Source organism: Monodon monoceros, unplaced genomic scaffold (assembly GCF_005190385.1).
Source record: "Monodon monoceros isolate NGI ecotype Baffin Bay Population unplaced genomic scaffold, NGI_Narwhal_1 Super_Scaffold_3, whole genome shotgun sequence".
Taxonomy (NCBI): domain Eukaryota; kingdom Metazoa; phylum Chordata; class Mammalia; order Artiodactyla; family Monodontidae; genus Monodon; species Monodon monoceros.
The window spans coordinates 62,808,348-62,821,806 of NW_021703780.1; the positions used below are offsets into that span (position 1 = coordinate 62,808,348).

The 13,459-nt window shown below is 41.4% G+C and overlaps 1 protein-coding gene across 1 annotated transcript in view; it reads right to left on the reverse strand.

Moving 5' to 3' along the window:
• The window catches only part of SMARCC1 (SWI/SNF related, matrix associated, actin dependent regulator of chromatin subfamily c member 1), a 180,858-nt gene that overhangs the window by 21,401 nt on the left and 145,998 nt on the right, over window positions 1-13,459 (reverse strand). Inside the window, exon 25 of the mRNA XM_029241737.1 lies at window positions 7,743-7,877. Within this exon, the coding sequence (XP_029097570.1) occupies window positions 7,743-7,877 (135 nt within the window). The remainder of the gene's footprint in view (window positions 1-7,742; window positions 7,878-13,459) is intronic.

Below are 13,459 nucleotides of genomic sequence, written 5' to 3' on the forward strand. Positions count from 1 at the left end.
TCAACCTATGTTTTTGTTCAGCCACTATTGGTCTGGACAGGTCAGCTGAAGTCCAGCAGTTACGTAAGAACTCCAGAATATAGGTCAAGATCTGCTTTATAAAAACCTGAACTGTTACTGGAGGAAGACTTTGTGTCTCTGAAGGGAAATTTTAGTCTCTGCCTTACCTATCTCAGTGGGTTTTTTTTTTTTTTTTAACTGAACCAGCCTTTCTTTGGGAACTGACCTTAGTATCGAAGTATTAATCTTGGAAAGAAAAATTTGCCCAATCTTCCTAGTTTACAAATGAACTAACGTCAATTACACTATTTTTTCCTGAGCTTCATCTGTCATTTCAAAACATAAAAGGTAATTAAAAGGTAATGAGAAGAATTTAAAAGGACGTGATTAAACACACACATCCCTGAAAAGAACCCAGTTTAAGCTTTAGATCCAATGTGGAATGAATAGGTCCTCTGAAGTGAGAGCAACGTCCAGACAGCAGGCTACCAGTTGGCTCCAGAGGGCCACCTCTGTTCTAGGGCACATGCAACAGAGCTTATGGACACATACTGGCCCCACCATCCAAAAGAAATACCTCTCTTGTTATAGATATCTTACTGTTACCGAATCCAACTGAAGACTGCATTCACTTCTGTGGCAATGAAATGTGGGAATCTTTGAGGAGAGTTTGACAGTACTGAGCAAATTTTAAATTCACATAACCAATGACCCAGTGATTCCACATCTGGAAATCTGTCCTAGAAAACTGTATGTATATTTGTATAAGGCCAGTCATTAAAGTACTATTTTTGATGTACATTTATGTCTGAGATGCACTGAGTAAAAAAAAAAGCAAGTTGCAACAACAATATTTATGTCTATTATATTAAAAAAAAAAAACCTTTGTGCCCATGTATAAACATTATATATACACTGAAAATGTTCTGAAGACACTAAACTATTAACAGTGATTATTCCTAGGAATGAAACTGAGGGTAGAAGACACTTTTTAATTTATCCATTTCTTTATTATTTGAAAAATTTTCATCACACCTATTTTTGTAATCACAAAACAAAATACTAAAATTACCCAAGTTATATGCTTCAGATAACTCGATTTTCTTCTCTCCCTTTTCTATTTCCAAGGACTATAGATAAAGCCCCAACAGCTAAACCAGATAGTGTAAATTACTCACGTAAATAGGGCGCTAATGAATCTGTTCACTTTCTTTCAAGACTCCGATCTGGCTCTAGGGAACCCAGTTTCATACAAAGATGCCTGTGGCCCTGATCTGAAGACATCCCCACCCCCACTGCATTCAAACCCTGCCTTCCTCTCCCCCTTCATTCCTACACTGTGTATGTATAAAGCAGCCGAATCCAAGCGGAACCGGAACATAACAGAGCACTTTTCTACACCAAGACCCCAAACACACACACAGCTGCAAGTGCAGCTGAAGTTCACACAGAGCTCTTCTCCCAACTTCATTTGCATAGAACAGGGAGGCGGGGTGGGAAAGAGTAAAAGAAGGTGGGGGCCTCAAAAATCCATCTACACTGCTAAGGGTCGAAATACCAGAGACTTGAAGCCTCTGACTACTTGGCCTCAGAACTGAAGTAAACACACCTTCCTTTGAAAGGTTTGGTATCAGTAACCGGACATCCACTTAAGAGAAAAACCAGACATACTCATTCCTTCTTACACCTCTGGCAAAACAAAACAACACAACTGCATCTTTCTGCTCCACTGGAGGCAGAAATCCAAAGGGGGACACGGCACCACTGTTGTGACTGTCATTCTGTCCTTGTAAAGTGCTTGCTGCCTGAGGCCCTACGTCTTTTTTTGAATCAGGAGTAAACCTGCTCAGTCCTAAGTACAGCTTTCTTAATCTCAAATAAAACTATCCATAATGTCACGGTGCATGTCTAGTAACAGTTTCAATTATATGACAGGCAGTACAGAGATGAATTACTACAAATATGCAGAAAACAAAGTTAAATACAATTCTCCTGGGGCAGTATAAAATTAACTTTTTGTTCTTTTCTCCTTAATTTATCACAGAGTACCACAAACTTTTCTAACCCTACACCCTGTGTGTGAGGACGTCCCATTAGTAATAACTTTAAATCCATCCAGAACTTGACTGTTTCTCCTCACTTCCACGGCCCACCACCACCTCACGTGGACTTCCCAACAGCCTCCTCACCAGTCTCCCCTTTTCTAAACTTGTCACTTTATATTCTCTAGACAGTGGAGAGACTGATCGCCCCTTAACTGTAAGGAAGATGACGCCAGTTTTCTGCATGTATTCCACATTTTTATGGAATAAATAAAATAGGCCCTGCAATTATTCCACATTTTAATCACAGTAAAATGAAAGGCCTCTGGATGGTTTACAGGGACTTCTGTGATTAGGGCACCATCATCTCTGCCTTCACCATCTTACCTCTCCCTACTCACTCATGCCCCAGCCCACCCCACCTACTCCTTAGTTCCCAAACATGTCAGTCACGCTCTTGCCTCAGAGTCTCTCTCTAATGCTGGCTGTTTCTAGGGCTTAGAGACATTCGCCCAACTGTCAGTTTCTCAACAGGGCTTACACCGATGACACCACTTAGAACTGAAATCTTTCCCTTGCCCCGCCCAATCTCACTTACACAGCCTGAAACATACAGGTATGTATACATACACAGTATATATGCATGCATATACATACAAAGCACATAACATCTAACATCCTCCATTAATTATTTAAGCTCTACCAAGGCAAAGAGTTTTGTTGGATTCTATTCACCAGTGTTATCTCCAGTACTTAATACACCGAGAACAAAGTAGGTGCTCAATAAACATTTGCCAAATGAAAAAATGAACTTAATCCATCATCTATGATGTGAAAGCCATCAGCTCTGGGCAAGCTGACTCTTCAGTCTCCTCAGCAATCATACCTTTCTCTTCACAGTTTTGGATTTGGACCTTTTCTACAACTCACATCAGTCCTTCCTCTACCAGGAAGCTTTCCTTGATAATCTGAGCCAATCAAGCTTTCCTTGATAATCTGAGCCTCTCCTCTGACTTTCCATAGCCTCACTGCCTCGTGGTATCTTTGTGTCAGTTTCTCATCTACCCTCTCACCTCCTTAAGGACAGGGTCCAGGTTTCTCACAGCTTTGAGTTTCCTACAATGTCTCTCTTTTCAAAGGTATACAATTTCTATACCTAGTCAAACGAGAGCATTAAGTACAGAAGCTATAAATGTGATCAACACAGAGATTCTCACTGGTCTCAAAGTATCTTCCCCCCCCCCCTTAATCCAAATAAGAACGCTTTAGGTAGGACCCAGGCCCTCCAGTTCTCTTCAGTCCCCAACACAGCCCATGTCTGACACCTGTTCTCTTGAGTGATGTCTGCTATCTGCTTGGCACGGAAGGCTGCACACTTAGGCAGACCCTCTCAGTTTCGATCCCAGGGCCAGCTCAGCATCCTCACCTAAACTGGGGTCAGTAGTCTTCATCGGGCTTCCCTGGTGGCACAGTGGTTAAGAATCTGCCTGCCAACGCAGGGAACATGGGTTTGAGCCCTGGTCCGGGAAGATCCCACATGCCGCGGAGCAACTAAGTCTGTGTGCCACAATTACTAAGCCTGCACTCTAGAGCCCGCGAGCCACAACTACTGAACCCACGTGCTACAACTACTGAAGCCCGCACGCCTAGAGCCCGTGCTCCACAACAAGAGAAGCCACCCCAATGAGAAGCCCGCGCACCACAACAAAGAGCAGCCCCCGCTCACCGCAACTAGAGAAAGCCTGAGCGCAGCAACAAAGACCCAAGGCAGCCAAAAATAAATAAATTAAAATAAATAAATTAAAAAAAAAGTCTTTATCATGTCAATTCCTGGACAGACTCTGTATACTCCATAACTGACTTCCTCCAATATTAGTACTTTATGAGAGGACTGTAACAAAAGCTACTTAGCTCTAATTATAGTTGTATACATAATATCTATAAAAGATATTAAACTGTTATATCCTTATTCTTAATTTCTAAATAATTAAGACTCAAGAGAACATCTGATTTTACATCATTAGAGAGAGAAAGAAACTTCATATCTGATTCTGAAAGTGTATGAAAAGATTCTTGAAATCTGTTGCTATACAAACAAAACCAAATGTTTAATTCAAAAAAGCATGTCCTGAAGCTACTGGTTACTAGGTGAAGATGAGCAGGACCTCACCTATAGTGAACTGAGGAGTGTGGTAGGCAAAGCACTAGGCAGTGGGTTAGAACGCGCCGCTCCTGGCTGACCTGACCCCTTTCCACAATTTCAACTTTCATGAGTCATATAACAAAGGGTATCAAAACCCTGCATATCTCAGAGTCTCTAGGTTAAAATGCGGTAAGAATGGCTCATTTCTTTATAAATTTTGAAGTACTAGATAAAAACGCAGAGCTGAACAAACACAGGTTTGAGACCCAGCTCTGTTATTTATGAACTGTGTGATCTGAGATACATGAAGTGTACCTTGTTTAAGCTCTAGACTCTTCATCTACGAGAATGGTTAACAAAGAAATGGCCTCATGTTCCCACCCAGCATCACTGCTGGATTCTAAATGTTCATAAAGCCAACAAAGACTTATAAATATTAAGAATTTAATATATAATTGATTATTGGTTTGCATAAAGGGAGGCATAGAAATATTTACTGAACACTTACTCTGTGTTCTAGGCAGTGTGCCAGGCACATGCCATAGTTCTCTCATTTAATCCCCACAACAGTCCTGTGAGGAGAGGAAATCATCAGTAGGAAAATAGCCACGGCTTTGCTCGCTCACAGGGAAGGACAGGATGACTAGTGCTGGGAAGGAGAAAAATAGATTATGTCTTACTGTGCATGAAATGAATGGAAGCCATTTTAAAGTTTGTAGGATTTTTTGGTCGTTGTGATAGTGAGCCTCCAAGGTTGCCCCCAGTGATCCCGCTTCCTAACATTTAGACCTTCTCCACTGAGCCCTGCCAGCCCACAGCCCCACCCAACCCCAGAATCAAGGTTGGGCTGTGGGACTGAGAGAATATAGCAGGAGCGCAGGAATGTGCCTGCCAAGTTTAGGTTATAAAAGATACTGTGGCTTCCACTTTGGGTGCTCTTTCACGTTCTTGCTCTTTTCAGTCACTTGCTCTGGGGGAAGCCACTTCATGAGGAGTACTATGGAAAGGCCCACGTGGCAAGGAACTGAAGCCTCCTGCCAATAGCCACATGAATAAGCTTCGAGGGGTATCCTCCAGCCCCAGCTGAACCTTATGAAGACTGCATCCTAACCAGAGACCCTGAGCCTGATCCACTCAGGAAAGCTGCTCTCAGATTCCTAACCCTCAGGAAATGTGTGAGATACTGTTTTCAGTCACTGCTTTGGGTTAATTTTTTACATAGCAATAACTAATACAGGTATGCTACTGACATTCAGTGGCTAGGGCTAGGGACTGTCTTATATAATGAATTTTACTGGCCCAAATGCTGATTAAGAAAAAACAGGCCGGCCACCAAAGGACTTGAGAATATCAACCTTGTGTGGTGAAAAAGATTCAGTAGAATGTTTTCCCACATTTTCGGTTCTGCTGTTTTATTCAGAGACTATTCTGTAAAATGTTTTATGTGCTCAATTAGAATTTAAGATTAAAAAAATAGATTCAAGTAAGAAAAACCCAGTGGACTCAGATTAATTTGAGATAAATAACTATGAGAAATCCAGAGCACAAGGATGTCTGAGAATCAGTGGAGAGAACTGGGAAGGGCCTGAGGACTCTGCTATTCCAGGGGACAGTTCCACTAGGGGGGTTTAAAAGAGCGAGGAATCCACAAGTTCACCCTCCGAAGATAAAGCAATTTAGAGAAAAGAGAGAGAGAAAAGAGCCCCTTGACAATCTAGACATAGTTGCATTAAGTGCCCAGAGAGGGTCATGCCAATCTTGCAGGCTAACAACATGAATGACAGCAAGGCGTCTGGTTGCCAGTGGGAACTACGCAATGATCACTTGAATTCTGCATGTGCCAATAATCCATTATGTAGCCCCCTGTTATCCCAAGTACCCTAAAAAAGGCTATCAAATGACAAAAGGGCAGCTTATTAGGGTAAGATAAACACAAACACTCACTCTTCAAAGCTCCAGCTCACCTCTAGGAAGTTTTCTCTAATACCCTCTCCTTCTCCGCATCTTCCATGTATGTTCCCTTAAGAACTGAACACACGATACTGTCATTTGTCTTCTTGACTGTCTTCCCTGTTAAACTAAAGTAAGGTCCCCTAGCGTAAACTTTCCTTTCCACTTTCCCAGCTTCTGACACTGATGCTGGCATACATCCATTCAACAGACACATTAACAAGGGCCTATGATGTGCCAGCTGTGTGTGAACAAAGACACTTAACAAACTCTGCCCTCAAAGAGAATACACTCTGGTATGGGAGGCGGACTTATGAACTAGCATTTACAATATATTAAGTGCTCTGTTAGGCTGCTACAGAAGTAAATGGGGAGGGCATGTCACTCACAGGTTCAGGGCTGAGGGACGCAGGAGGTTGGCAAAGAGTAGGAAAAAAGGCCTTGCTGGTGGAAGAGCAGGATGCACTCAGGTGGCAGAGAACACACACGGCCATGAGGGAAGCCTGTATGTGGCGTGCTATGACATGACTGGTGCACAGAGAGCAATGGAGATGAGACTGGGGTGGCCTGTTGCTCCTGGGACAGGAGAGGGCTGGTGATGTGAGAGATACTTACAGGATTAGGGAAGTGGGGATGAGGTAGCATAGGGTGTGGGTAGGATAGTTACTGAAGCAGCCTCTTCCTCATGGGGCCAAAATGTAAGTGGAAGAACAGGTCTTAGGACAAAATTAAAACGGGCCATTGTGATAGTTACTGAGCTACTCATCATGAAGAATCTGCCAGAGGACTTGCTTGGATTAACCACTAAGAAAGAGCTTAACAAATGCAAATGGATCCTTAAAATTAAAACTCTTCTGGAATGGTTAAACTTAAGGTTCTCCCATTTAGAGATACCAGTTATCTGGTATGCTGATAAAAAAGTCAAAACAATCAGAAAATCAGAAAAAGTCCTAACTAAATCCTCAAATTTAGCCCACTGTTTAGAAAGGCATTAATTCCTTTCCTGGTCAACTCATTAAAAAACAAATTTCTCAAAACAAACAAAACCAAAAAATTTCTCAAGAGAACTTCATCTCTGTCCCTCCAAAAAATCCCCTGAAATAACCAAATGTTCCCCTGATTGTATATTTCTTACTTTTTGTGGCTTCCTTCCTCATTCTTGGCCTTTTTCATAATTCTTTTTGTCCTGTTTGGGCCACGTCCTTATATCAAGTGTATGCCAGAGAAAATGCTGCTTACCAGTACTCTGCTAGGCCTGGTTCCACCTGCCCTTCCCTATACAGGAGAGGGAAGGTAACAAATAGGTAATAAAGTAAGTCTAAGATCCGACTATTATAGAAGGGAGAATTTGATACCATCATGTATCTGGAAAGCCAAGAGGTATAAGAAGCTGAGGTTTAGATAATTATTTTCAGAGTTCCTTTTATTTATCATCACTGGCTGATAATCCTTTTGAAAGGGCAAAAGGTTAGAAAAAAGGTTAGACGATAGCCACGGAGACCAACAAATTACGTTACTGTATTTTCTCTATTTCTATTTCTCGTATTTCATGAAAGGTGGTCAGAGTTTAATTGTGAAAAAGCCACTATAAAATTCCCCTTACTTACAGCTTCTTTCTCTCTGTCCATGATGGTTTCCAGTTCCTCAAAATGTCTAAGTTTGATCTCCAGTTTCTTCATTTGTGTCTCAACCAGGAGAGCTACCAGAGACTTGATCTTTCTCTCTTCCACGGCAGCCAAGTGCTAAGGGCAAAAAAATCATTCAAAGTATTTAGGTAAATGTTTGCTTAATAAACAGTAAGAAAATGCTGAAATTACTATTATAAGTGGGAATTATGGAATTAAGAATGGTGCCCTGGATGCCCCCTTTGCATGTTTCTACTATTTATTTCAACTTAAAATAACAGGGACTTCCCTGGTGGCACAGCGTTTAAGAATCCACCTGCCAATGCAGGGACAAGGGTTCGATTCCTAGTCTGGGAAGATCCCACGTGCTATGGAGCAACTAAGCCCATGTGCCATAACTACTGAGCCCGCATGCCACAACTACAGAAGCCCTTGCACCCAGAGCCCGTGCTCTGCAACAAAGACGAGCCCCGCAATGAGAAGCCCACATACTGCAACAAAGAGTAGCCCCCGCTCACCGCAACTAGAGAAAGCCCATGCACAGCAACGAAGACCCGACGCAGCCAAAAATAAACAAATAAATTAATTAATTAAAAAAAAAAACAAAAAATAAAACAACTATCCATGCCTGAATTTCTGGTACTTACAAATATAAATCTATATATAGATATGAATCTATAAATACCAGAAAATAAGGATTAAAAGGAAACTTCTTCCATGCTAATCTACTCTCTTCAAAGAGCCCACTAAGGAGAAAAGGTTGAATCAGGGCCTTGAAAGGCAAAGGAGGACACCATGGCCTGGAAGGCACTTCCCCATCTACCACCCACTTACCTCCCACCCTCACTCTGTAACTCTGTTTTTCCCTCCTTACGAACTGTCCAGGAGCAGGCAAGCAGTGCTCTCCCTCAGCAATCAACCCTCAGATGCAAAGCCCCTACTGAGTGTCTACTATGAACAGAGAGGAGGGGGTGAACAATATTCCACCCCTAGTTTGGGGATAGGGTATAAGACAGGAGGTTATTCTGGAAGAATGTACCACTTACTCCCCTGTACAGGACTGATGAGTCCCACTCATGCTTCCTGTCAAATCAGCAGCACACAGAGGAAGATGCCACATTACTCAGAGAGGATGAGGATCCCACATTTGGCCAACGTCCTGACTACGTGCAAAGGATGAATACCACCTTCTCCAGACACCATCCAAGAGCTTATACCAACAAACTCCCAACACTGTTTTGCACTATTACATCTACTGAATTTATGTGCTTATCTTGCTTCTACACAAGGTTTTGAGAAGTAACACGGAGTGGCTGACTTATTGATCTGTGTTTCTTATAGAATCTAGAAGGAGTGAACATACAGGAGTTTAATATAGGCTTTTGGGAACTAAACTGGTAGAGAACACTTAAATAAGAGCCTTATTTTTCACTCTTTTACAGCTGATAAAGAAAAATATAGTTTTATACCTACAGAGACCCATCTGCAGGAAGATTCAGAAGTGTAAGCAAAAGATTTTATGAAAGAATCTACAGCTATTAATGGTCATGTTTGCCTCCCTAACTACATTAAGCTGCATCAATAACACCAAAAGTTTAAATAAAGATTACATGATTCTAAGCCTGTTATCACTGATCGTGTTATGCAATTTTATATTTCTAATGAGATATAAAAAAACAGGTTACAAAAAAAAATTCAGACTGTCACAGACTTCTCAAAAGCAAAAACTAGGTTTTTGAAAACAAAGGTAAAAATGCCTTCCAAATTGTGAGGGCTAATAAATTTCAGTCTAGAATTTCAAGTACAACAACTTAAACCAATTAGGTGCAAAATAAAGACAAATTTCCAAAATCAAGGACTCAAAATCCTACACATGCTTTTGAAGGACGTGCTCCACTTAACTTCGTGTAAACTGAGAAAAAGATAAAAGACATGAGATCCGGACATCACAGACTCAACCTAAGAAAGAAGTCCTAAGTTAACAGGGTGGCACAAACAGGCCAAAAGCAAATAGGGACAAATGAAAGAAGACTGGCAATATAATGATAACCAAAGCTGGGTGAGGGGTACAGAGTCATTACACTATTTTGTCTACTTCTGTATATATTCCAATAGTTGCATAATAAATTTTTAAAAAGGGCAGAAGGTGGGTCAACAGACGGTGCTGGGACAACTGGATATCCAGAAACAAAATGATAAATTTGGACCCCTACCTCACATAATACACAAAAATTAACTCAGTAGATCATAGATCTATATGTAAGAGCTAACACTAAAACATTCTTAGAAGAGGTAGCGCAGTGGTTAAGAATGCAGCTGCCAATGCAGGGGACATGGGTTCGAGCTCTGGTCCAGGAAGATCCCACATGCCACGGAGCAACTACGCCAGTGTGCCACAGCTACTGAGCCTGCGCTCTAGAGCCCGCGCTCCACTACAAGAGAAGCCACCACAATGAGAAGCCCGCACACCACAATGACGAGTAGCCCCTGCTCGCCACAACTAGAGAAAGCCCGCGCGCAGCAACAAAGACCCAACGCAGCCAAAAACAAATAAATAAATAAATTTATATTAAAAAAAAAAAAAGAAATTCTAGAGAGTTCTTTGAACAGAAGGAAAAAACCTCTTCCATTAAAAGAAAAAATTGAAATGGAGATAGGAACTGAGAAGCACCGGACAGGGAAAACTGAACTTAGGTTCTAGCATTATTGAAGAAGTTATAAAAATAATTTGGATTAAATTGCAATAACTCGAGAATGAATTGTGTAGTCATTAGGAAAAACACTAAAAGAACAAAAGTGTATGTAATGAACAAGGTCACTGGAAAAAAAATACTAGAATAAAAATTACTGAATTAAAAATAAGATGTTACAATCGGAGGAAACTGATGAACAGCACACAAAATTGCTCTAAAATATTTTTGCAACTTCTATGAATCTAAACAGTGAAAAGGAAAAAAAAAAAGGCCTGTCTAAGGCTACATAACTATCATGTTGGGGGGAAAGGGGTTAAAATCCTGGTTTGAAGACTATAAAACATGATATATAAGGTGTGATGTAGAAGAGATATTGAATAAGTAGCTGTCTAGGCAAATGATAATTTTACTGCCTCGTGCATTAAGGGTGGTTTGATTATGCTGAGAATTTAAACTGGACCAGCTTTAGCCTGCCTGCCTGCCTTCCTCCCTCCCTCCCTCCCTTCATTTGGCTGTGTGGGGCTTTGTTGCCGCTGCGTGTGAGATCTTTAGTTGCGGCATGTGGGATCTAGTTCCCTGACCAGGGATCAAACCTGGGCCCCATGCATTGGGAGCGTGAAGTGCCAACCACTGCACTGCCAGGGAAGTCCCCAAACATTTCAAAATGTTCTTTGCTTTATATGTACTCACCTTGTCTCCTTTTATGCTAAGAGTTTCTTGCCATTCTGGTCCATGAATTATAATACATTTAATTCATGGATGGATGTACTTAGAACAGTGCCTGGAACATGGTAGGCACCTGATACCTGCGAGCTGTACCCTAAAAGCCCATTTTGTTGGAAGACCCTCCTCTGCCTGCACTGGACCGCTTCTAACATGTCTTTTAAGACTTGGCCTTAGGCATCACTTCCTCTGGGTAGCTCCCTTACATCACGGCTCCCACAGCCTCCATGACGATTCTTACTGCACTGTATTTTATCTATTCACTTGACTTTTACTCCCCAGGGTCAAGGCCCGAGGAAGCCCCATATTTATGACTGCTTGGCAATTTTAGCGATGCAAGAAATAAGGAGATGAGGTGGGTAGTAGAGAGGACACGGAGAAGAGGCAGCCTTTATCCAAAGCCTAGAATTCACCTGTGACTAAGGTTAAAAAACCACTAGAAATCTCTAGAAGTAAACCTAGGCACTTTGAATGCAGGATGAGAATATAACCAGCAAAGCATGGCCTTCAATCTAAAGAAACAAATTTGAGTAAAAAACTCAAGAAAAGAAAAAACAAATCAAAACTTGAATCTGTAAACTCTATGGCAGTTGCATTACTAAAGACTTATAGGATTATTCAGTCTGATTTCTAGTTTAAAAAAATTTTTTAGGGCTTCCCTGGTGGCGCGGTGGTTGGGAATCCGCCTGCCGATGCAGGGGACACGGGTTTGTGCCCCGGTCCGGGAAGATCCCACATGCCGTGGAGTGGCTGGGCCCGTGAGCCATGGCCGCTGAGCCTGCGCGTCCAGAGCCTGTGCTCCGCAACGGGAGAAGCCACAACAGTGAGAGGCCCGCGTACCGCAAAAAAAAAACAAAACTTTAACATGTATCAAAATTAACCCACCTCAAATGTAAGAACTATTCATCGGCGTGGTTAATCACATCTGGGTTTTGAGTGAAAACAGAAGAACTAATGTTGCACACTAAATTTGGCGTTTTCATATTTCAAGTCTTAATAACATTTATTTAAATATTAATATAGGGCTTCCCTGGTGGCACAGTGGATAAGAATCTGCCTGCCAATGCAGAGGACATGGGTTCGATCCCTGGTCTGGGAAGATCCCACATGCCACGGAGCAACTAAGCCCACGTGCCACAACTACTTGAGCCTGTGCTCTAGAGCCCGTAAGCCATAACTACTTAAGTCCACGCGCCTAGAGCCCATGCTCCACAACAACTGAAGCCACTGCAATGAGAAGCTCACTGGCTGCAACTAGAGAAAGCCCGTGTGCAGCAACAAAGAGCCAACGCAGCCAAAAGATAAATAAAATAAAAATTAATATAAACCCTGATTTTCTGTATAGAATTATTTAAAACAAATCACTGCATCTTCTCAACTTCTTCCATCTTGCAACCCCTATTTATAAGAGGAGAGATACAACAGATTTCTCTGAAAGAACTGGCCTGTTCCTATGTAGTCTCACTATCTGAATTTTACTGACTGAACCCTAATGAACTTACTAACGTGCCATTTCTCTATCTCCTACATTTCTAGATCACCTACATTACTAGATTCTTTTTGTTGATTTAACCTCCATGACTATTTATATTTTTACTGGTAAGAGATTCTGATCTGGAAGAAGACAAGAAATTTCCTTCATGAAACAGCATGCTTCCTGCTATTAAAGATTCTAAGAAATTCTGCTAATTTATGGATTTGGTGATATATATGTACCATCCAAGAAGTCAGCAGAAGTCAGAAAGGCTTAAGAAGTAGATTCTGAAGGGAATTAAAAAGACTTCACAGGGGCTTGAAGTGATTAGACAAATGTTATTAAGCACTGGACCAAAGCTGCTAACAGATCGGATCCAAATACCACTTCTGTCTGCTTTAAGAAGAAAAAAAGATGGTAAAAGTGAGAGTTAACTGTTGGAATGCATTATGGGAGTAGGGTGAAATATGTCATACTACACACCCTGGTAGGTATTTTCACGCTACTTCTAATAATAACCTACCAAGAAACATGTTATCTCCATTTTATATAGAATGAAACTGAAGCTTAGAGAAGTTAAATATCTTGCCAAAGGTTGCAGTTAAATCCACTGGGAATTGAATTCAGTTCTGATGAGAGCCTAGAAGCAAAGCGGGGCAGTAAGAAAGGTGACACAGAGAGACAGGGAGGAACTAACAGTACTGTATAAATGTTTCCATCTTTCCCTGGTTTTTTTGGGGTGGAGTCCCTAAAAATTAGAACTCAAATCATAATTAGTATAGCAGAGGTGCTAAACAAAGAAAAAAAAA